This window comes from Musca autumnalis, unplaced genomic scaffold, assembly GCF_047663935.1.
Source record: "Musca autumnalis isolate F117 unplaced genomic scaffold, ASM4766393v1 scaffold_5, whole genome shotgun sequence".
Lineage (NCBI taxonomy): Eukaryota > Metazoa > Arthropoda > Insecta > Diptera > Muscidae > Musca > Musca autumnalis.
In genome coordinates this window covers 84,165,507-84,191,300 of record NW_027412088.1, presented here as the reverse complement: position 1 = coordinate 84,191,300, position 25,794 = coordinate 84,165,507, and the positions used below count along the sequence as shown (strand labels likewise).

Sequence of the window (25,794 nt, the reverse complement as noted above, 5' to 3'; positions counted from 1 at the left end):
TTGCCCACAATTCACTTATTCCGGCTCCAATGTTACAATTCTTCAGATGATTTAACCACTTGTTCCGCTTATGCTCACCGACCAACCTGTTAACCTTGCTGCACTGATGATGTCTCGGAACGTCCTTTCTGCTGCCCTAACGTCAGAATGGTTGGACAGATCTCTGAAGCGATAATTAGTGAAATCTGTGAAACTCGCCCAATTAGCTTTCCCATGATTAATGAAAGTGCGGCGTTCAGAGGTGATGAAATCAGGCGGTCTACTGATGGATACAATTATGCGGAAATGGTCTGATGCAACTACGGGTTGTCAGGCGATGGCATTTCTCAGACTAGGTGACACGTTTATTATGTCTGGTGAACTCAGCCTTACTTACTTCGCTGACCCATTACAGAACATTTTTTCCAAAAGCCGAACTAAGAAAAGATCTCCAATTCTGGAGATCTGTTTGTTGCTTCGCTTTCTGGAATACCGCGCCTTTTCGTCTCTGCATCCACTTGTTAGCTTCGTATAAGCTATATACGCCTTTTAGCGGGTTCATCGTCTTATTATATCAGATACAACTCGTGGTTCATACAACGTAGATATTCACCGTCAACGCAGATTGGTCTATAGATCTTTCGAAGAATTTTTCTCTCAAACACACCAATCACTGCCTTGTCTGCTTGCGCAAGTAGCCAGGCTTCCGAACTATACATCAGCACATGTAGTATCAACCTTGTTGTCCGTTATCCCCACTCCTATTCGCCGTAACATTGGATCAAATCATGTTACAACTTGAAACGAAGAAAAGGGGAATCGTCTGGAATTTGCACCGAAAATTAGAGGATCTTGACTTCGCAGATGACATCTGCTTATTATCGCACAAATTCACCGATATGCAAGAAAAACTCAATGAGCTCGTCGAACTGGCCAAAAATGTGGGTCTAGAAATCAACATAGACAAGACAAAAGCAATGCGAGTAAATAACACCACAAATATGCATATTCACATTGAAAACCAAAAAATTGAATACGTATCGGTTTTTTGTTACCTTGGTAGCGTAATGGCAGAGGATGGAGGAATCGATGATGATTTAAAAAACCGACTCAACAAAGCGCGCGCCGCTTTCGGTCGGCTAAAGAAAATATGGCGATCAACACAAATTTCAATGAAGACCAAATTACGAATTTTTAACGCGTGTGTAAAATCCACCCTACTTTATGGTAGCGAAACAAGGAAGACTACGTCACATATAATCCAAAGACTTCAGACATTCGTGAACAGATGCCTTCGTATAATTTGTCGCATATTCTGGCCAAACCGAATCACAAACACTGATCTATGGATAATGACAAACGAGGAACCCATAATCCGCCAAATAACAAGAAGAAAATGGAAATGGATAGGCCATACACTACGGAAGCCACAGTACAGCATAGGTAGAATGGCCTTGGAATGGAACCCACAAGGTAGCAGACGTCCTGGGCGACCAAGAAACACATGGCGAAGAACGGTCCTACATGAAATCGAAAAGCAAAATACAAACTTAGATAATTTAAAACATACAGTGGTGTGAAAAATAATAAGGACACTTCAATCCATAACCAAGGTTACATTGAAAACTGACTAAAAAAGTGAAAATTACATTAGTTTATAAAATTTATTGTTTTCTTAAAATGTTAAGAAAAGTATTATAAAAATATTTTGATTGCTTGTAACCATATTGTATTTATCTTTTATATTTTATGCGAATTGTCGTAGTTTGGTGTGTGAAAAATAATAAGGACACTTCATGACATCTTTTAATAAGGACCAAACTTGAGAGAAATTCATGCAGGTTTTTACTAAATGATGGTAGATAAAGTTTTTCAGTGTCATTAATACTTTGTAGACGATCCTTTGTTTTCTTAAACGGAAGCGCATCGTCTGGGCATCGAGTCGACCAAATTTTAGCACTTCTCTACTGGTATCGCGTCCTACGCAACCTGTATAAGTTGCCAAAGGTCGCCATAATTTGATGGACATTTTCCCCTGCTTGATTTTTTAACTTCATTCCACAACATTTTTCAATCGGGTTCAAATCAAGGGATTGTATGGGCCATTCTAACAACTTAACTTAATTAACCTGGTACACCTTTCTTCATTTTGCCGTCATTTTTGGGTCATCAACCCTGCTGAAGACTCATTTGAGAGGCACATCCCCTACAGCATACGGAAGAATTATATTTTTCAAAATGTCAATGTAATCTGGAGATTGCAAAAACACTTTGAATACTGTATAGAGACCCCACAGCATAGTAAGAAAATGAGCCCCACACCATGCTGTTACCTCTGCCATATTTAGCCGCCTTCAGAGTATATTTTGGGTTATATTATTGATTTGTAGGTCTTCAAACCTGATAAACTCCTCTATCGGAACAAAAAAATATATTTGCTTTTATCAGACCAAAGAATGGTACGCAATTTTTCTTAGACCAAGCGATGTGATTTCTAGCAACCTGTATTATTTGCTGAATTTTTTTTTTATTTTTTTATACCCTACACCACTACGTGGGAAGTGTATAATTTTTCGATTAAAATGATACTTTTCTGACACTGTGAGCTCTAATGTGGCCACCACAGAGGGTTTTAGGGAGTAGTTGATGCGTCAAAATTAATATTTAAGTAGTTTTTTATTTGTAAAGATATGGTAAAAGGATCCTTTTTAATCACCGAATAATGCATTTATTATTACAGGTGCAATTTTTGGATTTCTGCTACGACTTTTATCTTTGAAGTTCACTTAGCTGCATCCTCCACCATTGTTTTTAAAGATTCTAGCTTTTTCTGTAATTTTTCTGTATGAATTTCCTTCCTTATGTAAACATTTAATGATTTCTCGAGTAGCGTGAAAACAATGCGTATTTTTACCCATATTTGCAAAGAAAAATTAAAAAATACCGGTAGATATAACATTTAATGAATAGAAACTAATTCATTTTAAACTTTTACTTACAGGAAAGAATCACAAAAAAATAATGTCAATTTATTTTTACTAAAACGAAAAACTGTCCTTATTATTTTTCACAGCAGAAATCACGGATTTTACGAAAAATATTTGTTTTGTATAAAAACTAAACAGAAAGAAAACAAAATCGTAACGGGATTTCTTATTGCAATACATGTATATTTTCAAAAACAAATTTCCATCGTAAAGTCTTCCATTTTACACATTTTAGTAGCGACAGAAAGTTGTGAATGTCACTGTCCTTATTATTTTTCACACCACTGTATTTGTAACGATAAAGTAAGATGGAATTCTTTTGTAGAAGCCCTATGTTCCCAAGTGGAATAAATAAAGGATAAAAAAAAAATGTAGTATCAGTGTTTTGTAAAGCGTTATTTTTGTTTGACGAGGTGTGGCTCTGTTCTTAAACTGCTTACGTAAGCCGAAGTAGCATCTGGTGGCCAATATAATTCTTCTTTTTATTTCACAACTGATAATGTCTGTTGTGTTTACGGCGGTGCCGAGGTTGACGAAGTATTTTACTACGTCAAAATTATAGGAACCAACGTCAACAATTGGCCCGATCTCTATGGACGCATTGCGCGTCGACACCATCAACTTGGTATTCTCGCCATTTACTGCCAGACCCACTTTAGCAGATTCCCTTTCGACTTTTGCAAAGGTATCCGTTACTTCCTTTACCGATCCACTCACGATGTCAATGTTGAATAAGTCACACGAGAGGTCGTCTCCTTGTCTGAAACCTCGTTTGGTACTAAACTCTTCGGAGTGGTTCTTTCCTATTTTAACTGAAGACTGAGTATTAGTTAACGTCATTCTACAAAGCCAAATGAGCCAAATGAGCGGGCTGTCGAAGGCTGCTTTATAATCGACAAAAAGGTGGCAGGTGTGGATCTGCATCTCTTGTAGGAAAAGACTTATGTCCCGTATAGTTAGAGCATACAGTCTTTTCTTCCTTCTTGTGGACAAGACATCCTGTGCTCAGGTTCCAATCGTCGGGTAGTCGTTCTTCCTGTCAAACGGTGCTAACTAGCTGATGAATACACCTTATCAGCATGTCGCCTCCGGTTTTGAACAGCTCGGCTGGTAGGCCATCGGCTCCTGCTACCTTATTAATCTTCAGCCGGTTTATTGCTGTCTTTACCTCATCTTGGCTAGACGGTATACATTCAATACCATCTTCTGGGATTGGATCTGTGATATCTTCGCCGTCTTCGCTACTATCGGATACCTACAGTTTGGAAAAATGTTCTTTCCATATCCTGAGCACACCAAATTACCTTGCTGGTCTCTACAGGAGGATATTCCTGTACCAAAGTCATCAGTTTGATGTTTCACTCTTTGGTAGAACTTTCGGACTTTATGATGGCTCCTGTACATCTCGATTTTTCCACACTCCCGCCTTTCCCTTTCCCTCTTTTTCATGCGGAAAAGACGTTTCTCTTCTCTCCTTTTCTCCCGATACCCTCTGGTGCGCTGCTCGTTGCTACTGATTGTAAAGTAGCCCTATATGCTGCTTTTTCTCTTCGGTAGCAGCACGAACTCAGACACTCTTCACTAATTCTGGTATGTTTTCCGTTTTTCTCTCCTCATTGAACGTGCAAAATGTAGAGCCATCAATCAGTCCACGTTTTAATATAGCCCCCTCAGAACGGTACCTCCCTATTTTCGGTATTTTGAACGTAGTGACCTCAATATCGCCCCGAAATGGGTGAAGTTTGATATTTAGAGTTCGTTTGGTGTATGTATAAAACTTTCCACTTGAAATTTGTAGATATTGGTTCACGTCTTTATATAGCTCCCATAAAACGGTACCTCCCGATTTTCGGTATTTTGAAGGTTGTGATCTCAATATCGCCCGAAATGGGTAAAGTTTGATATTTAGAGTTCATTTGGTATAAAACTTTCCACCTGAAATTTGTAGATATACACTCCGGTTCATCTGAATAGAACCAACCAATATTTGCCTACAAATACCGATATATCTGACGAAATGAGAGGAATTGTAAATTATAATTTTGTGGTCATGTAGAGTATAAAGTAGCCGATATTTTCAATACCTAACATGTTTCACTTATACGTTATAACGGTACTTCTTACTCGCTTTATTAAAAAATGTCAAAATATTAGCATGTTTTAATGGTTCACCAGGATAGAATTACCCTAAGAAGTTACACAAATCCTTTGTTAGATGTGGTAAACTTTAACAAAAAACTATTTATAATTATAAATTAATGCCGTTAGTGTTGATTGCCAACAAATATTGTGCAACAATTTTTTATTAGGGTCTTGAAATTTGACGAAAATCCATGCTTAGAGCTCCAAAAATATTTTTATGAAAAAATCGGTAGAAGTAATTTATAAAGTCAAAATGCCAACATGTGACCTTTTGTAATTTTATTGCAGTCTTGAAAATTTTGAACATAATTCAGTATAAAATTTTGACTTTATAAATTGTTTCTGCCGATTTCTTCATAAGAATATTTTTTGGAGCTCTAAGCATCGATTTTCATCAAATTCCAAGACCCTAATACAATTTTTTTGCACAATATTTGTTGGCAATCAACACTCTCTTTGTTTATAATTTTAAATATTTTTTGTAAAAGTTTACCACATCTGACAAAGGATTCGCGCAAATTCTTAGGGTGGTTCTATCCTAGTGAACCATTAAAAGATTCTAATATTTTGAAATTTTTTATAAAGCGAGTAAAAAGTACCATTATAACGCATATGTTTAACATGTTAGGTATTGAAAATATCGGCTACAATATGCTCTACATTTCCACAAAAATATAATTTACAATTCTTCTTATATCGTCAGATATAACGGTATTTGTATGCAAATATTGGCTGGTTCTATTCAGATCAACCGGACTGTATGTGTAGGTTTTACTCAAACCCCCATGGACCAGTATTGTCCAATTTTATGTATTTCGAGGGGTTTTTGTGAAATCTGAAAAATTATCAGTATTAAGTGATTATCATCAGTTAAGATATTATTCTCCTCCAAGGAATTATACTTAACGTAATTAACACTCCGGTATCGAAGAACCTGCCGCCGTGGAATTGACATTTATTGGCTCTTTCTTTTGTTGTTAACATGGCTTTTAACGTTCCCTCTAGACTGAAGAGAGTAAAACGTGAAAAGCGAAACGCAAAGCCATCCAATCCTATTTATGTTCATAGTTTCCATAACTTTAATCCACATATTCTGTACCCCAATGTGACTGTACAAAACTGACAAAACCAAAACGGATCAATGCAGATTGGTAGGATAGATGGACGTCTATTGGACGAATGAAGAATGAATGAAACCAACTTTAGATGACGGTATGACCGCTGTGGATCACTTGCCAGTTTGCATTTGCATATTCAGTTGATACATAGTTGATGGTATTGATGGCATTATCGCATAATAGTAAAGCCCACTGATGCTAATGTGAACTAGTTTTAAGTTTGTTGCCATCTATCGGCCTCGAAATGCTTGTCTGGTCGTATGCCTGTACGATCGTTCATGGTCAATTTACATATTTTACGCAATGTTTAAGCATACAAGATTCAAAAGTTTTCCTTGTCGGCAAAAAACTATAACATATTTTCCTTAAAAACAATATTGTGAGTAGAAACCATGCACTCACTCATACATACATATTCGTACATATCAAAACTTATTTAAAACCGAAAAAAAACAGCTCTCGCATAATCAACGACCACGAAACGAAACTATAACAAACTAAAAATAAACCTGGCAATGCATTTTTTTCTTCAATATCTTTGACATCACATCAATATTGATATTTTGTTGTAAAGAAAATAGTTTTCCGTTTTTCTCTTTGTTTTCTATGCGTGTTCATTCTGTTGTATGGATGATTTTTTACTGTTATCTTATTGCCTATATCTCCGGCTTTATCTCGTTTTATTTTTTTTGCACATGTGTATATTCCTGCATATCTTCTTTTTAAATCTTGTCTAATGTGATTTTTGTTTTCTTTATACACGTGTCCATCCATCTATCTGTCTATCTAACTGTTAATTGCAGATGTAAATAGCCAGTCTAATGCAGGCTGGTCTCTGGCAGGTAGTGCTGTGAGTGCGATGAGCCTATTCCTAGTATGGAAACATGTTTTGTTTTTTGTTGAAATAATGATTAATGAACACTTTACATCCTGTCTAAATTTTCAAAAAGTTTACAAAACACTACCATGTGAGGGATATGGTGTGTTACACCCAGAAATATATGTTCGAAGAATCGTACAACTTTCACGGTGCTCTTGAATCAAATTTAAGTGGAAGGTGCTTACACCTGGGAAGTTTTTGCTGATTCTGAAACTGCAATGTTCATAGATGAGAAAAATAAATCGCGATTCAACTTGACATCTTTAAGGGTTTTTTAGGTTTTCACGATTTTGCTTGGAAACTGCAAGTCCTATTGAAATGGGACTAAAGAAAATATTGTAGCTATAAAAATTCTCTACATGATTGGTTCTTATAATGTCTTCATAGTTTTTACCGTTATTGAGATATAGAAGATCAAATTAGGACAATGGAATTACTGTATCGCTTCCTTATAAAACAATGTCATGACTGCAATTTCCTAACTAAAACATATATATCTCAAAAACGGAATTGCGAAAGCCAATCTTGCAGAGAATTTTTACATCAACCACATATTCTTTAGTCCCGAAAGGATTTGCAGTTTGAAAGTAAATCCTGAAGACCTATGAAAAAAGTCTTAAAGTTTGATTTGAACCTCTATATCTCAAAAATGGTAAAACCTATGAAAATATCAATCAGCCAATCTTGTATAGAATTTTCACTGCTAAAACATTTTCTTTAGTCCCATTTCATTAGAAATTGCGGTTTCCAAGCAAAATCGTGAAAACCTAAAAAAACATAAAAATGTGAACATTGATCGCGATTTATTAAAAAATCCATCCAGCGATTTTTTCTTCCTTGTTTTTGGATCTTTCTCATCTATAAACATAGCTGTTTCCAAATCCACAAAAACTTCCCTGGTGTAAGCGGGTTTCATTTAAAGTTAGTTAAGGTGCACTGTGTATAACATTGTTTTATAATGAGGCGATGCAGTCAATCCATTGTCCTAATTTTAACTTCTATATCTCAATAACGGTAATAGTTAGAAAATTATCATTAAGGTCAATCTTGTATAGAATTTTCATAGCTACAACATTTTTTTTGGTTCCATTTCGATAGTACTTGCGGTTTTCAAGCAAAATCGTGAAAACCTAAAAACCCCTTAAAAATGTCATCTTGAATCGCGATTTATTTAAAAAACGCCCTGGCGATTTTTTTAGTTTTTAATTTTTTTCATCTATGAACATTGTTGTTTCAGATGTAAGTACCTTTCATTTAAATTTGATTCAAGAGCACCGTGCTTTTCCAATACAAACCATTTTATTAGCATGTGTAAATTTACTTAACTTACAGACGTAAGGAATGAAAGACACCAAGGAGCGATCCTGACCGCTTTTAGCATAGCAAAACCCAGGGGTTATCTTGATCGCTATTTCATCTCATGTGGACACTGACCTCCCCGAGGTGCAACCTGGGGAGCTACATTTAACACCCGTTAACCGCGCGTTCACCCATAAGAACGTTAACAAGTAAGAATGACGTTAAGTTGGGCCCGGCCGAACTAGTTATACCCCCCACCACTAGTTGTTTTGAAGTAAAACTGAACAGTTAGTTTCCTTTCGTTTATAAAGAAGACTAAATTCCAACAATTTCGGTAAAACAATGTGGCTAACTTTCAAAATACTGAAATTCGGGAGGTACCGTTCTATGGGCGCTATATAAAGGCGTGGGTGGACTGGTACGGACAAATTTCGGGGGGGAAGTTTTATACTACCAACGAAGACAATAACCAAATTTCTGCCATTTCGGTGTAAATTTCATATGGAAAGTTTTATACCCCAAATGAAGACTAAATACCAAGTTTGAACCATTTCGGAGTAATATTGAGCCCACAACCTTCAAAATACCGAAAATCTGTAGGTATCGTTCTATGGGGGCTATATGAAGGCGCAGGCCTATAACGACAAATTTCATATGGAATGTTTTATACCCTAAGTGATAACTACATACCAAAATTCAGTCATTTCGGAGGAATATTGAAGACACAACCTTCAAAATACGGAAAATCGGGAGGTACCGTTCTATGGGGCTATATGAAGGCGTGGACCTATACAGACAAATTTCATGTGGAAAGTTTTGTACCCCAAATGAAGACTGATTGCCAAATTTCAGCCATTTCGGAGGAATATTGAGGCCACAACCTTAAAAATACCGAAAATTGGAAGGTACCGTTCTAAAGAGGTTATATGAAGGCGTGGGCCTGTCGACAAATTCCATATGGAAAGTTTTATACCCCAAATGGAGACTAAATACCAAATTGCAGCCATTTCGGTGGAATATTGAGGCCACAACCTTCAAAATACCGCAAATCGGGAGGTACCGTTTTAAGGGGGCTATATGAAGGCGTAGTCCTATACCGACCAAATGAAGACTTAATACCAAATTTCAGCTATTTCGGACGACTTTTGAGGCCACAACCCTCAAAATACCGAAAATCGGAAGGTACCGTTCTATGGGGGCTATATGAAGGCATGGATCTATACCGACAAATTTCGTACGGAATGTTGTATATCCCAAATTAAGAATAAAACCCAATTTCAGCCATTTCGGTGGAATATTGAGGTCTCAAACATCAAAATACCGCTAATCGGGAGGTACCGTTTTCAGGGGGCTATATGAAGGCGTGGGCCTATAATGACAAAATTCGTATGGAAAGTTTTATACCCCAAATGAAGATTAAATACGAAATTTCAGTCATTTTGGAGGAATTTTGAAGCCACAACTTTCAAACTACCGCAAATCGGGAGGTACAGTTCTATGGAGGCTATATTAAAACGTGGACCGATATAGCCCACTTGCAATACTAAATATCCTAGGAGTAGTAGAAACTACAATACCAAATTACAGACGGACTAACAGACGGGCATGGTTATATCGACTTAGAATTATATACTTTATATGGTCTCCGATGAATATTTCGATGTGTTGCAAACGGAATGACAAATGTAATTAAACCCTCCATATTATGGTGGAGCGTAAAAAACTTGGGTTTGGGCGTCGAGTTAGTAACACACCCCTAGAAAAAAAGCATCCTACCATGAAAAAAACAAAGGAAAAGAAAACTAAGCCGCTCTAAAGTTGACGACCCCCGCAACATCTGCAAATCTGCACCTGGAATGTTCGCACTCTTTATAGAAATGGTGCAGTTTATACATTGGCAGATGTACTTGAAAAGTACAAAACCGACATTACTGCCATGCAGGAAATACGATGGATTGGGATAAGCGTCACAACCACACCTAAAGGTGACGCACTGTATTATAGCTGCCATGACACAAAGCATTAGTTTGGTTGCGGATTTGTAGTTGGTCGGAGGTTAAAACATTTGGTTTCCGCCTTCACCCCAGTAAATGAAAGACTTGCTACAATACGGATAAAAAAATCTGAAAAATCGGAAAAATCGGAAAAAATCTTCAACATGAGCATTATCTGCACTCATGCTCCAACCGAAGACTAGGACAAACAGACCGAAGATATATTCTGCGAGCGCTTAGAAGAAACATATGACAGTTGTCCTGCCCTTGGGTTTACAATTATTCTAGGCGATTTTAATGCCAAAATTGAAAGGGACAATATCTTTGGCCCAACAGTCTGGAAATTCAGTCTCCATAGTGAACCATCTGACAATGGAATGAGGCTGATAGACTTCGCAGCGGCCAAAAACATGCACTCTAAATTTTTTTCCAAAAATTACAATGTTAATCATTGTGATTTTTTGTTGAATTTTTAAGAGGTGTGTAATAATCACCAAAAAATCGTGTAATTTGAAGAAAAATAAAAAATAAGGGTGGGTTTAAGCATAAAATAGTGCAAAAACTGCAATTAAGTTAAAATGTGCGTAAAAGTAAACACAAAGTGTAGTAATTTATCAATTTTACAACAACAAAAGTTTGAAATTCAACAAACATAACAACAAAGAGAAAAAATCACGTGCTGACGCTCAGTTGTTTGTGGTTCTTTGCATTGCGTATACGGCATTCTATTTGTTTGTGAAATATTTTACTTTGTTAAATAAAATAAATAACAAAAATGTATGTTTGCAATATATGTAAGAAAGTGCTTGAAAATATTGATGGATATAATTTGCATTTGTGTACACATAAAAAAGAAAAGAACAGTGTATTTCAGTGTTTGTTCCCAAAATGCAATAGAGAATACCAAAATCACAATTCTTATAAATCTCATGTTAAACGTGTTCATAAAATTGAAAAGAAGATTAAAAGTATGAAATTAGAAGGGAGATATCCTTGTTTAGTTAGTACATGTAAATATGTTGGTTCCAATTGCAAGTTTATATACTTACACGCCTTAAAACATTTGTCACACCGTAAAAAGATAAATTGTCCCCTGTGTCCATGCCGAAAAAACTTTGTGTCTCAATCTACATTTCGATCACATTTCTTTAGAAAGCACGCGTTTATTGAGCAAAAAGAAAACAACTCAGCTCGGAAGCAGACAGACTCGTCACAATCGTATGATAACGATGAGACATGTCTTTTCATGTCGAGAACAGTGGACACTATCCAAAACGTTGAAGTAAATACGAAAACTACAGAAATTGCAGAAAATGTAGAACAAAATACTATAACGAACATTTTGACAAAACTAAAATGCAAATTTAATGTAACAGAAGACTGTCTAAAATTTTTAGTTACTGAATTGATAGCCTTGTTTAAGAAGCATATTGATTTAAATGTTGAAAAAGTAAAGGAAATAATTGGCAATTGTGAGATAACTGATAAGGAAAATAAGTTTTTTAACCGATTCCAGTGTTTTAGGAGATTTACAAAACATATCTTCAAAGCAAAAAATCCATAACTACTTTTCCGGTAAAACCAGTTATGTTGCCCCAAAAGAATTTTTTTTGGGTGTTGATAACTGTCACCAGGAATGTATTTATCACTATGTGCCATTATTAGAAACGCTAACAACATTATTTAGTGACCAAACATTCTTCGAAATCTTTTCTATGGAAAAGAAAATAACAACTAATGCATATTTAGATTATAACGATGGTCTTGTTTATAAAAAACCAAACTTTCTTTCATACAGGTGAAAAGCGAATTGAACTTCTTATATTTCAAGACGCTTTCGAAGTATGCAATCCTCTAGGTTCATCGAAAAAGAAACATAAAGTAATTGGTTTTTATTTTATGTTAGGTAACCTGGATATCAAGTATAGAGATGTTATAAAAAATATACAATTATTATTGTTATGCAAAGAAAGTTATATAAAAAGATTTGGGTTCGATGTTGTTTTGCAGCCACTATTGGGTGACTTAAAAAGGTTAGAGACAGAGGGAATAATTATTTTTGACAGAAAAGTGGGAATTGAGAAAAGGTTATATGGTACTGTTGTTCATTTTATTGGAGATAAACTTGGATCTCATCAAATAGGAGGTTTTACTGAAAACTTCAGTTTCTCACAATATGTTTGCCGTTATTGTTTTTTTGAACGAAAATCCTTATCTGAAAAAGATGTTAGTGTAAGTACTCTTCGAAATGTTAGTAATTACAACGATCTTATTTTGTCACAAGACTTCAATAAAGGTGTACTACGAAATTCTTGCTTAAATAGCCTTAAATATTTTCATGTTTGTAACCCAGGTTTGCCACCTTGCATTGCACACGACTTGTTTGAGGGAATAGTTCCGTTCGACTTATTGGAAATTTTAAAGTCGTTGAGTGCTACTTACGATTTTTCGTTTGACTATATAAATGCTTTTTTACAATCTATTCAAAAGAAATTTTGTCTTCGCTTATCGTTTCCAAAAATCAACGTAAAAATGAAAAAACTTCCAGGAAAGGCTGACGAAATTAGGCATATGTTGTTTTTAATGCCGCATGTATTAATGTCAGTTGTTAAAAATTTTGAAGATCCAGTGTATCTCCTTCTCTCCTCTATGATAAATATGTGTCGTTTAATTTGCGCACAAAGAATATCAGAAACTGAAGTAGAACTATTGAACCATTTTATTAGCATGTACTTTGTTTTTAGGCAAGAATGTTTCCCGAATAAGAACCTAAGACCTAAGCATCATTTTTTACAACATTATCCAGACTTTATAAGACAATTTGGCCCTCTTAAAAACCTTTCGACGCTGCATTTTGAGCACAAGCACCAATATTTTAAATCGTTTAGCACTTAATATTATATGCGAAGATGTAAAGAATTTAAATAATGAAATGTTTAATATACATATCCCAGATGATTATATATATGTAACGAAAAAAATTACTTTCCTTGGAACAATATATAAGGAAAATGATGTTATATTATGTTCTGTAGATACCCAATGTAACATCGATATCCTACTTATTAAGACAATTTTTATAAATAAAGATTACACAGATTTTATGTGTTATGGAGAAATACACAAAATGTGGTACAATAGCATTAATAATTTGTATGAATCATTTGAAAAAATACGTGCAAAAGAATTTTCTACTATCAAGAGAAATCAATTTATCTTGCCTCAACCTATAAACATTTTCAAAACTGATCATAAATATTATTATGCACCATTTGCAACTTTTGGAGATATCTAATATATAAGTTTTATTTTTTAATAAATAGATTTAAGATACTGATAGAATAATATTCTTGTAAAACAACCACAAAATGTCGAAATTTTTATGCAAGATTTGGAATGCAAGTCGAACAAAGAAAAAAGCATTAATGTGCGAAGCTTCTATTGACCTCATCATACAAAAAGGTATTAGGGTTTTCTAATCTTTCCTACAAATCAATAAAATAATTATATTACCATTTCAGCAAAAGATTACTCTATTAGTGGAAACAGGCTTGTTATCGAAAGCGATGGTACTGAGATAGATGACAATGAAACTCTGCAATGTATATTGGAAGATAAGCAAGTTTTAATCATTTTAAACTCTGAAGAAAACTGGAGTCCCAACAGCGTTTTTACATCTTCAGTAGAAAACATTGATCAGTCTAATAATAATATCGCAATATCCACAAACAACGAGATAATGACAATGCCTACACACACATTTTTAAACATTCAAAACACAGCTGGATCAAGTGATGAAAGTTTTTTAATTGCACTTTCACAACCAGAGAATAGTGTTCCAAATGTTCGCGAAAATTTGGTGTTAATACCACAATCTATGGCCGTACAGCCAATTACCATAACTTCGGATGAAGAAACTATGTCTTCGCCGAGTCCACGCGATAAACTTGACAATACAAGTGAAACAACCTCTTCTCAAGCCGAAAATCGTCCATCTTGCGATAGCTTCCAAGACTTTGAAATTCCTTGGAATAAAATGTCTTCGGAAGTTCTAAAAGTTCTTAATAAAATTGGAAGGTTAATTAATTCGTTTTGTAATGTAGTAGTAGATGAAATGCGCCAAAAAACTAAATTTATACCAATGAATGCATATCGAAATATTGCACATATGGCTGCAACTAAGTACCCGGATTCCTCTGTGGAAAGGGACGGAGAAGGAAGAATTATGTCGTACACGCATATTTCCATTATTACAACAATGAGGAATCGTAACAATTTTTTGAATTACAGCTCGAAGACAAAGTTGAAGGCCTTGGATATACCACTAAAAAAAGGAAAAGTTTAAGTTCACTCTCTAGAAGCTGTACCCATTGGCAACCAGACATATCTGCAGATAATGCTATCGACATAGAACATAAAAGACAAATTTTAATATCCATGCACCACAAAAAGAAACTACATCATTCTGAGATGGAAACTGCGAAAAAATTAATGTCAGACTGTTTTGCGACGCAGAGAGCATACTTTAACGATGTAGAAAATATAACAACAGTAAAAGATATTTTGGAGAACTGGCCAATGATTTTCCACAAGGAATGCCTTTTTGACCATTTTCAAAATCTGATGGATTTGGAAATACCAACATTCACATCTAATTTTGAAGCATCTCAAAGAAAGTTTATTCGGATTTTCAGTGTTGAGAATGAAGAAGATGTTGGCGGTATTGTAAAAGCAATATGTGACTATTTTCATGAGAAAGACACAATGCTTTTTAAAAAAATATAAGGTAATATTTTAAATTATGCATTTGTAAACTATAACATGTAACTAATGACCTTCCTTTTATTTTATTCGTTTTAGTTCGGCACCACAATAGATGAGGTTAAGAGGGAAAATGTAACGGCCACTCCATGGGCTTCCATAATTTGTAAGTTGCTAATATATATGTGTAAAAGACAGTGGAAATATTTAATTTTAACAATTGCAGATACATCACCTGCAGAGGAAGATAGTAACGGAGAATCTATTGCATACATTTGGTTAGAAGGGGAAATGACAAGCATAGAACCAAACTGTGACATAATTACTTTAATCTTGCAGATACTGTGTTATTATTATATATTTAATATTGAATATCCAAAAGATATCTCCCAAACATGCGAATTTTTCATGCGATATCTTTTTAAATTTTATCCCTTGCAAGTTAGAGGCAAAAAGAAGAATATAAATAACATGAAACGTATAATAACACTGATAAAAAAACTTGATGAAATGAATTAACTTAATATTCTAATTAATTTTATTCTTATAATACTAATATTTTTTCTAATTACTAAACTAATAATTATTTTTTTCTCTTGGATTCACATTCGCAATGAAATATGTTAATTTTTTATAAAAATAAAATACTTTTCGCTCTCCTTCCAACAAAAAAGCATTTTCATTGGATAAACTAATAAATTACGCAGAAATTTGTTTAATTCCTATTGCATTTACAAGCAAAAGTATGTAAAATCATAACAAATTCTTGTGTAAAATCACAAAGAATTGTTGTTTAGAATTGCAACTCAAATGTGTGCAATTTTAAGCACATTCTGACTAAAAACCTTACAACAACAAATACGTTGAAAATTACGCACATTTGTGCGGCATCCCGTTGCCTATCATTATCATTGTGATTTTCAACAAAAATAATTTAGAGTGTGGTACTTAGCACCAGTACCAGATTTACGCATCTCGCATCTGGCTGTCTCCAGTTCAAAGAGCAAGAAATCAAATTGGTCACGTTGTGATAAAAGAAAGAGATTCATCGAGGTGGTCGACCCGGACCACCACATTGTTGCAGCAAAGGTACGTATCAAATTAACCGTAACAAATAAAATACCAACATACACAACACGGAAGTTGGACATCGGTAAGCTGCAATCACAACAGATAGCCACAGCATATTCCACTCAACTAGCCCAATTGCTAACTAAAGCACTCCTCGTCCCGATAACATATCAGCACAATTGCAAAATATTGCCCACTCCGTGCAAACAGCCGCAAAATCATTACTTGGATACCAGAAACCTCCACCAAAGAATTCATGGTATGACCAGAAGTGTCGTGCTGCTACCGAAAAGAAAAATGCGGCATATAGGGCTACTCAGCAATCGTAGGAACGCGTAGCGCACGAGGAAAAAGAGAGAAATGGAAAAACAGTGGTGTGAAAAAAATTGAGATGTACAGGAACCAGAATGAAGTCCGAAAGTTCTTCCAAAGGTTAAAACGTCAAACTGATGTCAGGCAAGCAGGTTTAAATAGAATTCACACGGATGCAGTCTCAGGTGCCATAAACAGCTATCCTCGGAGAAAATTCTCCATATATCGCCACTGAGTGCGTCAGCTCGGGATGGTGCAACCGTCGAAATTCCTATAGGGCAAGGATCGATGACACCGTGCAAAACATCTGCTAGCATGTGGCACGGGTGCGCACCTGTTTAACTGGTGGGTTAAGCGATGGCTCCTATACCACCTTCGCCACATCCAACGGAGATAAGGTAAAAACTTGTATAGTTGCCAAAAAGAATCTAAAACTACTATATCTCTCTAATTTCAGCGGAGGATATTTTACGACAGCATGGATGAAATACACCTAATGCAGAGCCGCTATCTTCTTATCCCAAATAAAGCCACCGGTCGTTTAAACGCCACAAAAAATGGTTGTAAAAATTTACGTTAAACTCTGGTTTTTCGAATAATTTTGTTGGTTTTTTTGCATTTTGTTATAGTATAGTCTGTTATTTGTCGTTTCACGCTTATAAAGCTTCATTTGAAATATGCTTTTCTACGCAATTGGCCTAAAACCCAAGCTTTTCAAAAAAATCGTCGTTTTTGTAATTTGAAACTTTTGATGAAAAATTTAAATAAGCAATAAAAAATTAATCATAAATGCTAAAATCATATAAAGTCAGGGATTTGTTAGGAATATAGTAAGAGTATTTTCTCAATCAGAAACCAATGGATTGGCATATAATGATACACCTATATTACCCTCCAAAATTGTTGGCACTTTTAAAAGAATGCCCGAAAAATGCAGAAAAACTATACGTTTTAGAGAAAAAAATTATTTATTAAAAAATGCTGAAAAAAAAAAAAAATATATATATATATATATATATATATATATATCTAATATAGTTTTAAGTTTCCTCGCAAAAAAATTATTCGTGGTAAGTGGGTTTTTCATCTTTATTTGAATTTGAAAGCCCCAACCCACCAGCCCAAGATGTCCTGATGTACGCAATAGGTTCTGACAAGTCAATTCAAACACTTCTCATAGTGTCACCTCAGGGTTTTCCCTGCTGTTAGTTAGTCATTCATGTTACATAATTTCAAGGATTGGTTTTACGACTTAATCTACTCGTACCATTGCCTTTTTATTCACAATTTTTTGAGTGTACTTTCTATACTTTTTCTAACCGTCGACAAAATTTCAATCTTAGCAACATGAAAAGGTCCTCCCTCTTTTAGGCTGACATTGTGACGTTACCGTGGCTATCGAAATTCTCATGAATATATTTGAGCCTTGGCCTAAATAAGAATAAGAATGTAAAAATTGAAAAACCAACAACATTGTAGGTGCTGATTGCAACTGGCTTCTCTATGAAAGTTGTTAGAACTAACATTGCAACATGACACAGCAACAACAAAAACAACAACACAAAAAGGCAAGCATCATACAATCAACAATAAAGATCCTCCTTGCAATTTCTTTATACAATGGAAAGAAAGCTACTCAAACCATTAGCAAAAGCATCACTTAGCTACAGAAAGCCGCAGCCCAGTCAAAACAGGCAGGCAGGCAAATGAAATCCTCTCACTGGAAAAATCTAGCCAGAAATGATTGATAACTTTTAATAGAAGCCAATTGACAAGTTGTAGTTGCAGGACCAGCAGTAACAACTTTTTCACATTAACAACCAGAGGATGACCGAAGCAGATTTGAGCTTAAGCTAAAATCACAATTGACAGATTTTCATGTAAAGATGATTTCTGTTGTTGTTATTGGAAAAAATAATATTTCTTTTATTTCAATTAATTTTTCTCCTCAGATGGTTTTTGGTTTATTCACTTGTGGGTTGTAGCTTCTGCTAAATTGCGATTGGGATTTTTTGGAGGATATGACTACATACATTAATTCACCATATGCTGCAGGCAATGGAATGGCTATTTGAAAGAAATTTTTGTTTTATTATAATAGGAGGCGGAATGAGGAAAGTTTGAGAAAATAACTTCGAATGTGATATTTTAAGTCATGGAAATAATACCGTATGCAGACGCAACTATATAATATAAGACCAGGCTCATATTGCTTAAAATAGACTGAGACATTATTCGTTTATTTTTTAATTAATTTTTCGTTGGAGTCGAGCCTTAATGACCAAGATTTTTTGCAAGTGAAAAAGGAACGCCGAAGATTCGAACGCATACAACCACCATTATGTGGTAGCATCTCATCAGACATATCGGCTGTGGAGTGCCTTCTCTGTCATCGAACTTTTCATTTCTCACATGCAATGTGTTTTTTACAGTGATAAGCTTTTCCTCATTCAACCCGCACGGCTTCAGCGACAAACGAAGCCACTCCACAGCCGATATGTCTGATGAGCTGTTATCAACAGCGAAATCAGGTAACATAATGGTGGTTGTGTGGTGCCTTTCCTTTTTCATTTGAAAAAAATCTTGTTTATTAAGCTCGACTTCAACGAAAAAATAATTAAAATTAATATCAAAATGATCTTTGCACTAGCAGGCAAACTTTTCAAATAAATACAATTCATATTGAGAGAGACTGTGGTTTGAACCTACGTCCTTGAAAAACATATTAAAGGTGTTATCACGGCGTGTTAGCGTTCAGAGCCAAACTGATAACTTACGAAGGCTGCGCTAAAAAAGCGTTTGTTGTGGAAGCCATACTGGTTGAATGAAAGCTCACTACTGGAAAAGCCCACCACTGTAAAAATACACATTGCATGCGAGAAATGAAAAGTTCGATGACAGAGGAGCCACTCCACCGGCATTTGTCTCATGAGCTACTACCAACAGCGATGCCAGGTCAAATAATTGTAGTTGTGTGGGTTCGAATCTTCGGCTTTCCTTTTTCACTTGCAAAAAATTTTGGTCATTAAGCTCGACTTCAACGAGAAATTAATTAAAATTAATATTAAAACAATCTTTGCTCTAATAGGCAAAATTTTCAAATAAATTATTTTTTATGTTTATCTGGCGAAATATTTTTTTATTGAATTAATTGAGCTATTATCACCTAAGGAGTTTGTATTGAAAATGTGATATCTAGCGAAGTCCACACACATTCAATCAATAAGCTACGATACATTCGCTAATGAGGTTTTTCAGCTGTTCAGGAACATAAACAAAAATTATAGTAGGCAAACTACAAACAATACTAAGATCTCAATAAAACTTTCTGGAAATAAGTCGGTAACGCTCGGACAAAGACATTTCCATCGGAACATTTGACATTTTGCAGGATAAACCATCTCATGATCATCATTTCTCACAACTTTCGACGTGGATTATCATGACAAGAGTGCATCGATGAACTTAAATTTTTGTATGGCGACGATGAACCATCCTATAACACTGTGAAAAACTGTTTTAATGAATTAAATCATGACCGAGGCTCACTCAAAGCCGAAATCGTAAAGGTTGTGGAAGAAGCACTTCGAAGCAACTGGAAACCTATTCGTCAAAATTGGCTGTGTGTAGACTGTTCTGCTTGAGTAACGTAGAACGGACAATTCAGAGTGGTACATCACAAGTCTTCGGATAAATTTATGAGTCAACCGGCGCACTATGGTCAGCGTTGCCGACAGTTTTTGGTCGGAAATCGTCAAAAAAAATCGTCAAATCGTCAACTAAATTTGGAAAATCGTCAAAAAATCGTCATCATGATCCAAAACTAGGTTTGGTTACCGTTTAATGCGATTTTTTAGCCGATAGGTTTGTCAATGAGACTGACAACATAAAATATACAACCCACAGCAATAAATATAAATCAATCGTACATGTTTGTAAGCGTTTTAAGAACCTATTAATCTTGCCTTAGGGCGAAACAGAATTTTAAACAAACTTTTTTATAAAAAAATTTAACTGTCAAAGTCAAAATTTGGATTTTAACGAAAAAAATTGACTGTTTTTTTTCTCTTTTTTTGTCAAAAAATCTGTCAAAAAAATGTTTAAAAACTGTCTCGCTTAAGGGCAAGCCTTTTATTAATTTAATAAGCTCACCAAAACAGGTGAAGATCGGTCAATTCGGTTTCGAGCTATCGTTGGCACCGACTTCAAAAATTTCATTTCGAGAAAAACGCGTTTAACGTATCTATGCTACAAACAAATCTCAAGAAAATGTTCCCTTCTTGAAATTTTTTGCGGCATACTCTACACTACCTGTACTTCAAAATAAGCCAATAGTTTTGTTGTTGTTTGAAAGTGACAAGTAGAGGTAACCCCTTAGTTACCGCTATAAAACAGCCTTCAGAAGATTATAGTTTTCCCCGTGGTTTTCTAATTTGCAGTAATGCAGCAAGGTAAAGCTGGGTACATATTGTCAGTTTTGAATGACAGATTAGCTCAAACATCGCTTACTTGACTGTGTGACCGTCTATGTTTGTCGGTACACGTACATTTGGTTGATGGGCAGTCGAAAATCGACAAAAACTCTCATTAAGGCGGCCATCAGACCATCTGCTTTTTCACATGTATGTTGTCACTTTGGGTATACTAATATACAGAACAGCTGATGTCATACATGTGAAAAAGCATATGGTCTGATGGCGGCCTTAAGAGGACATGGGTCGGAAGTATTATATCTCGAAAAATTTTCAAGGAAGATTTTCATTCATTAACAATCCTACATGAAAATTTTCAGCTGATGTAAATCCAAGATGAGGCAAAAACTATGAAAATACCTCTATTCCAGATATGTGCCTAAATAAAGCAAATCCGTCTCGAAATTGAAATTAAAATGGCTCATGAAACCGAGTTTGGAATATTGCTTTCCTTAAAGACATTCATGAAATTCTGGTCAAAATATGGTTACCATGTTTTATTTCATGCAATTCGGGATTAGGTGAAAAATCGTCATTTTGGACCATAAAATCGTCAAATCGTCATTTTTCAATTTTAGGCCAAAAAATCTTCAAAATGACGATAAATCGTCAAATTCGGCAACACTGACTATGGTTCAGAAATCGATTTTTTGGCCAAAACCCCAAAGGCATCAAAAAATTAGGTGAAAATATTGGCTAAAGACACCAATTTTTTCCCCATTTCAGAAAATACGCAATTTTTGTAAATTTCTGGACACTTTTTCAAAATGAGGGGTTTAATTTCCCTGACTTTTTGCTGTGGTGATGCTGCTCATCAGCAAAATATTTTAGTTTATTTTCATACATTTTTTGACTAACGTGCAACAAAACAAATTCTGTAAAACTATGTGCAAAGAAATGCTATAACTTCTTTAATATTGGTCCAAATAGAAAAAAATCTTGTTTTGTGTTTTTTGCTGTTTTATCAGCTTCTATTAAAAATATAAAACACATTTGCACAGTGGGCTTGTATGGAATTTTTATATAGTTATAGTTATAGAATAGGCTTCCCTGCCTTACCCCTCGGTAAACATCGTAGATTTTTTCCCACTAATAAATTAAAGTTGTTTTAATAAAATATTAAAACAACGACTATGGGATTAAGCCTGACTATTTTGAAAAACAAAATAGAAGTCGGCATCCCAAATAAAAAACGCCAACCCTCATATTTGCTAAACCATTTCCAAAATCGAAAAATGAAGAAGTTTTTAAGAAGTTTAAAATAAATTTCGAAATAAAAGTACAAAACAAATGTTGAAAATTTTATTTTTTTTATTTTTTTGGTAAAAGAACAAATGTTTCACATGGTATAAAGGAATTTTTAAAAATTAAGAATAAATTGTAATCTTTCGTACTCCACTACCAAATAGCACTTACAATTTTTGTAAGTAAACGTAGTTTAATACAAACAATTTCAAGAAAATCAAAGAGTACAATCATTGATAAAAATTGATTTTAAATTTTAAATCGCCAAAAATTGCATCCAAGACCACTTTGTAAAATGTTTTTCTATTTTTATTAGATAGATGAAAAAAACAACAAAAAATACAAAAAAAATTATTTGGACCAATATTAAAACAGTTATGAGTATTTCTTTGCACATAGTTTCACAGAATTTGACTTTTTCAAGGAGCGATTTCTATGGAGCCGTTAATCAAAAGAAAAAAATCTGAAAATATACTAAAAAGTTTTGCTGATGAGCAAAAAATTAAGGAAATCCAGAACCTTATCTTGAAAAATTTTTCCATTTCACTTGAAATCCCCATATATATTCCTGATCACAATGTTCACGATAGAGCTTTATAATTTGGTATAAAAGTTTCTATTACTCCTAGGATGTTTGGTACCTCCCGATAACGGTACCTCTCGATTTTCGGCATTGCAAAGGTTGCGGCCTCAACCGAAATTGCTGAAATTGGCATTTAGTTTTCATAGGGTGTGTAAAGCTTTCCACCTGAAATTTGTCGGTATAGGTTCACGTTTTCATATAGCCCCATAGAACGGTACTTCCCGATTTTTGGCATTTTCAAAGTTGTGGCCTCAATATTCAACCGGAATGGCTGAAATTTGGTATTTAGTCTTTGCAAGGTTATAAAACTTTACACCAGAATATTTTAGCTTTTCTACACAAATGAAAGCTTTTTTAAACGTATGAGTTTTTATTGGAGTTATATAAGAATTTTGAAAAACCAAAGCGTATTTTTAAAACTTTCAAACAAATTTTATATTAAAAAAAAAAATTTTTTTATAAAAATTAAAAATTAAAAATCTATATTTTTTATTTTTTAGTCTATTGAGTGGGATTGGGCATATTTTAATAAATAGGAAAATAGAAAAAAACACGAGAAAATATCTTAATCCGTTCAAATGTTGCAGAATTTGATCAGGAAAATAAATTTTGAGCCGTACAGCCCCGACTTAGCGTCCATTGATCCTGACATCTAACGTTTACTAGATAATAACCTGACATCTAACTTAAACGAATATTTATTAATCCAATATCAGGGGTTGATACCATTTTAAGCAGCTTTCCTGGCTACCAAATTTACTTCTAAATTTTACTCCTCCAGCGTAATTTAGGTGACATTTCCTGTTTATTTTTATATCATAAAAATTCTCTACAATTGGTGTATATTCACCCAGCAAAATTTGAAGAAAGGGGTTCTTTGCGATGACGTGATTTCATGTCATCTTTTGCATTGATTCTTTTTTTATCAAGAAAAAATTTCGTTGTTAACTATTCTCGGAATGGAATAAGTGCCTCTGCAATTAGTTTGAGCGCATGAAAAAGTGTATAAATCATCCTGGAAATACTTTGAAAAACTATAACACCATTTTTGATGATAAATATTCCTTTTTTGATTATTAGGCAGGAAATGTATATAGTAGCCCTCGTAATATACATACGGATTGCAATTTTCGTTAGAAAATAAATTTGTATGTTTGATGACCATCGTCGTGTTCAATGGCAGTCAATTAAAAGCAAACAAACGGACCTCCGCCACAATAACACCACGCCAGCAGTGCAGGATTAAAACAAGTTTAGAATGTTGCAGTGCGCTTCTTCTCTTTTTTGTTTTCCTTTTTTTCGGTTCAATGAATTCATTCGAATCGTCGGAAATTAATGAAGTTTTCATGTTACATGTTGTACCGAAGAAGAGGAGCTTTTTGTTTTGTTTTTGGCATTTAAGCGACCAGCCGCCAACTGTTGGAGAAATCGAACATAACCGTCACAACGATGATGACAATGCCATTTATTAGCAACAATTTTAACAATGTTTTGATGTTTCTGTTGTTGTTGTTGCTGTTAGTAAAGTCATCTAAACATTTTCAAATTCATTGCGTTTGTAAATAAGATAAAATATCGTTGTTGTTTTGGTGACAATAAATTTAGTTTGTGAATAGAAAATGATTCAAATTGTTCATGTTTTGGCAAGGAAATTAGATGAAATCACTGATTAGAGAAATTAGTTTATGTGCTCTATAAAATACAACAGTTTAACATTTGGTGCATCAATAGAATAACGGGAGAATTTAATTGCAAATGTAAAAAGTTGAATGGAAGGCCATGATATGTAGCTCTCAAGCTGTTTTAGCGTCAAGGGGATCTATTGGCAGGAATTGAAACAAAATTTAGCAATGTCACCTAGTCTTTTAAAGAACGCCCTATGAAGGCATGTAAATAGATTAGTATTGGGATTCAAAATAGCGTTGGGTAATGAGAAGGCAATGTTAGCTAAAGAAAAATTAGGGAAGATTCATACTATGTATATGAAGGAAACAAGAATAATAAAAGCAACGGAATAAAATAAAATAGGCCACACACCTGACTTCGACAACGTCGTAATAATAGATAAAGAGCGAAAAGAGAAGAAGAGACTGATGATAGAAAGTTTACGAATACAGCAGAACATAGGGCGGACGATGAACTTAAAAGAAGACACTGATAATATGAGTGCCAGTTACGGAATAGCAATGTTGTAAACAGAAGTGATATTAGTTTTTAAGTCGTCTTTATTGTTTATATGTTTTGTTTAGTATAAATTCAATGTAACGCGTCTTAAAAATAATATTGTAAGTTACAAGTTGTTTACAATATCTTGATGTAAATTGTATCATTTTATTTATTTAAATAGACGAAGTCCCCCTGAAGAAGTCGCCAAAAAAGTGACGAAACGTAGGGATGAAAAGCAATAATTCTTGTTTTATTTGCTAAAACCATCAAAAAGCTAAAAATAGCTAAAAAATCGTCAACATAAACAAACAATTTTGACCAAAACAAACCACATAAATAAAATAGGTTCCACATCTTTGTGTTTATTTCAGCTTTAGTCCATATTTTGTTGTATTCAAGTATTTGAATAACAACAAAATGTTTTACAGTGGATATGAAATTGATTAGTTGCGGGCGGAGGGTAGGGAATACTATAGTTTCAGTTGTCACCAAACAACTTCATCAGTTCCCTTTTCCGCCGACTCTGTATCGATAAACAGGTCAATAAGCCCATCCAGCAAATTAAACAAAATGAGAAATTTGCTATATGGCCCTAAAGCTGATTACCCTACAATTTGAGTCGAACTAAAGAATTTCATATCCACCACTGTTTTTATGTCGTCTTTGCTTTGCAAAGAATACGAACATAGGATTGTTGCTTCAATAAGCGGGGGTAAAACAACGAGAAAGTTGTTGTTTTTGCATTACGCATTGATCAACAAGGCCGTGCTGATGCCTATTATTGT

General features: G+C 34.5%; 1 protein-coding gene and 1 long non-coding RNA gene across 2 annotated transcripts; both read left to right on the top strand.

Moving 5' to 3' along the window:
• Positions 1-11,043: 11,043 nt before the first annotated feature.
• Positions 11,044-15,833, top strand: LOC141405720 (uncharacterized). Its single transcript, XR_012413257.1, has 4 exons — positions 11,044-11,781; positions 14,477-15,185; positions 15,260-15,326; positions 15,387-15,833. It is a non-coding gene; the product is annotated as an uncharacterized lncRNA (long non-coding RNA).
• On the top strand, positions 12,158-13,294 carry LOC141405999 (uncharacterized). The gene is made up of 2 exons (XM_073990967.1): positions 12,158-12,280; positions 12,410-13,294. The coding sequence occupies exons 1-2, from the start codon at positions 12,158-12,160 to the stop codon at positions 13,292-13,294; spliced, it is 1,008 nt and encodes a 335-aa protein (XP_073847068.1).
• Positions 15,834-25,794: the final 9,961 nt, after the last annotated feature.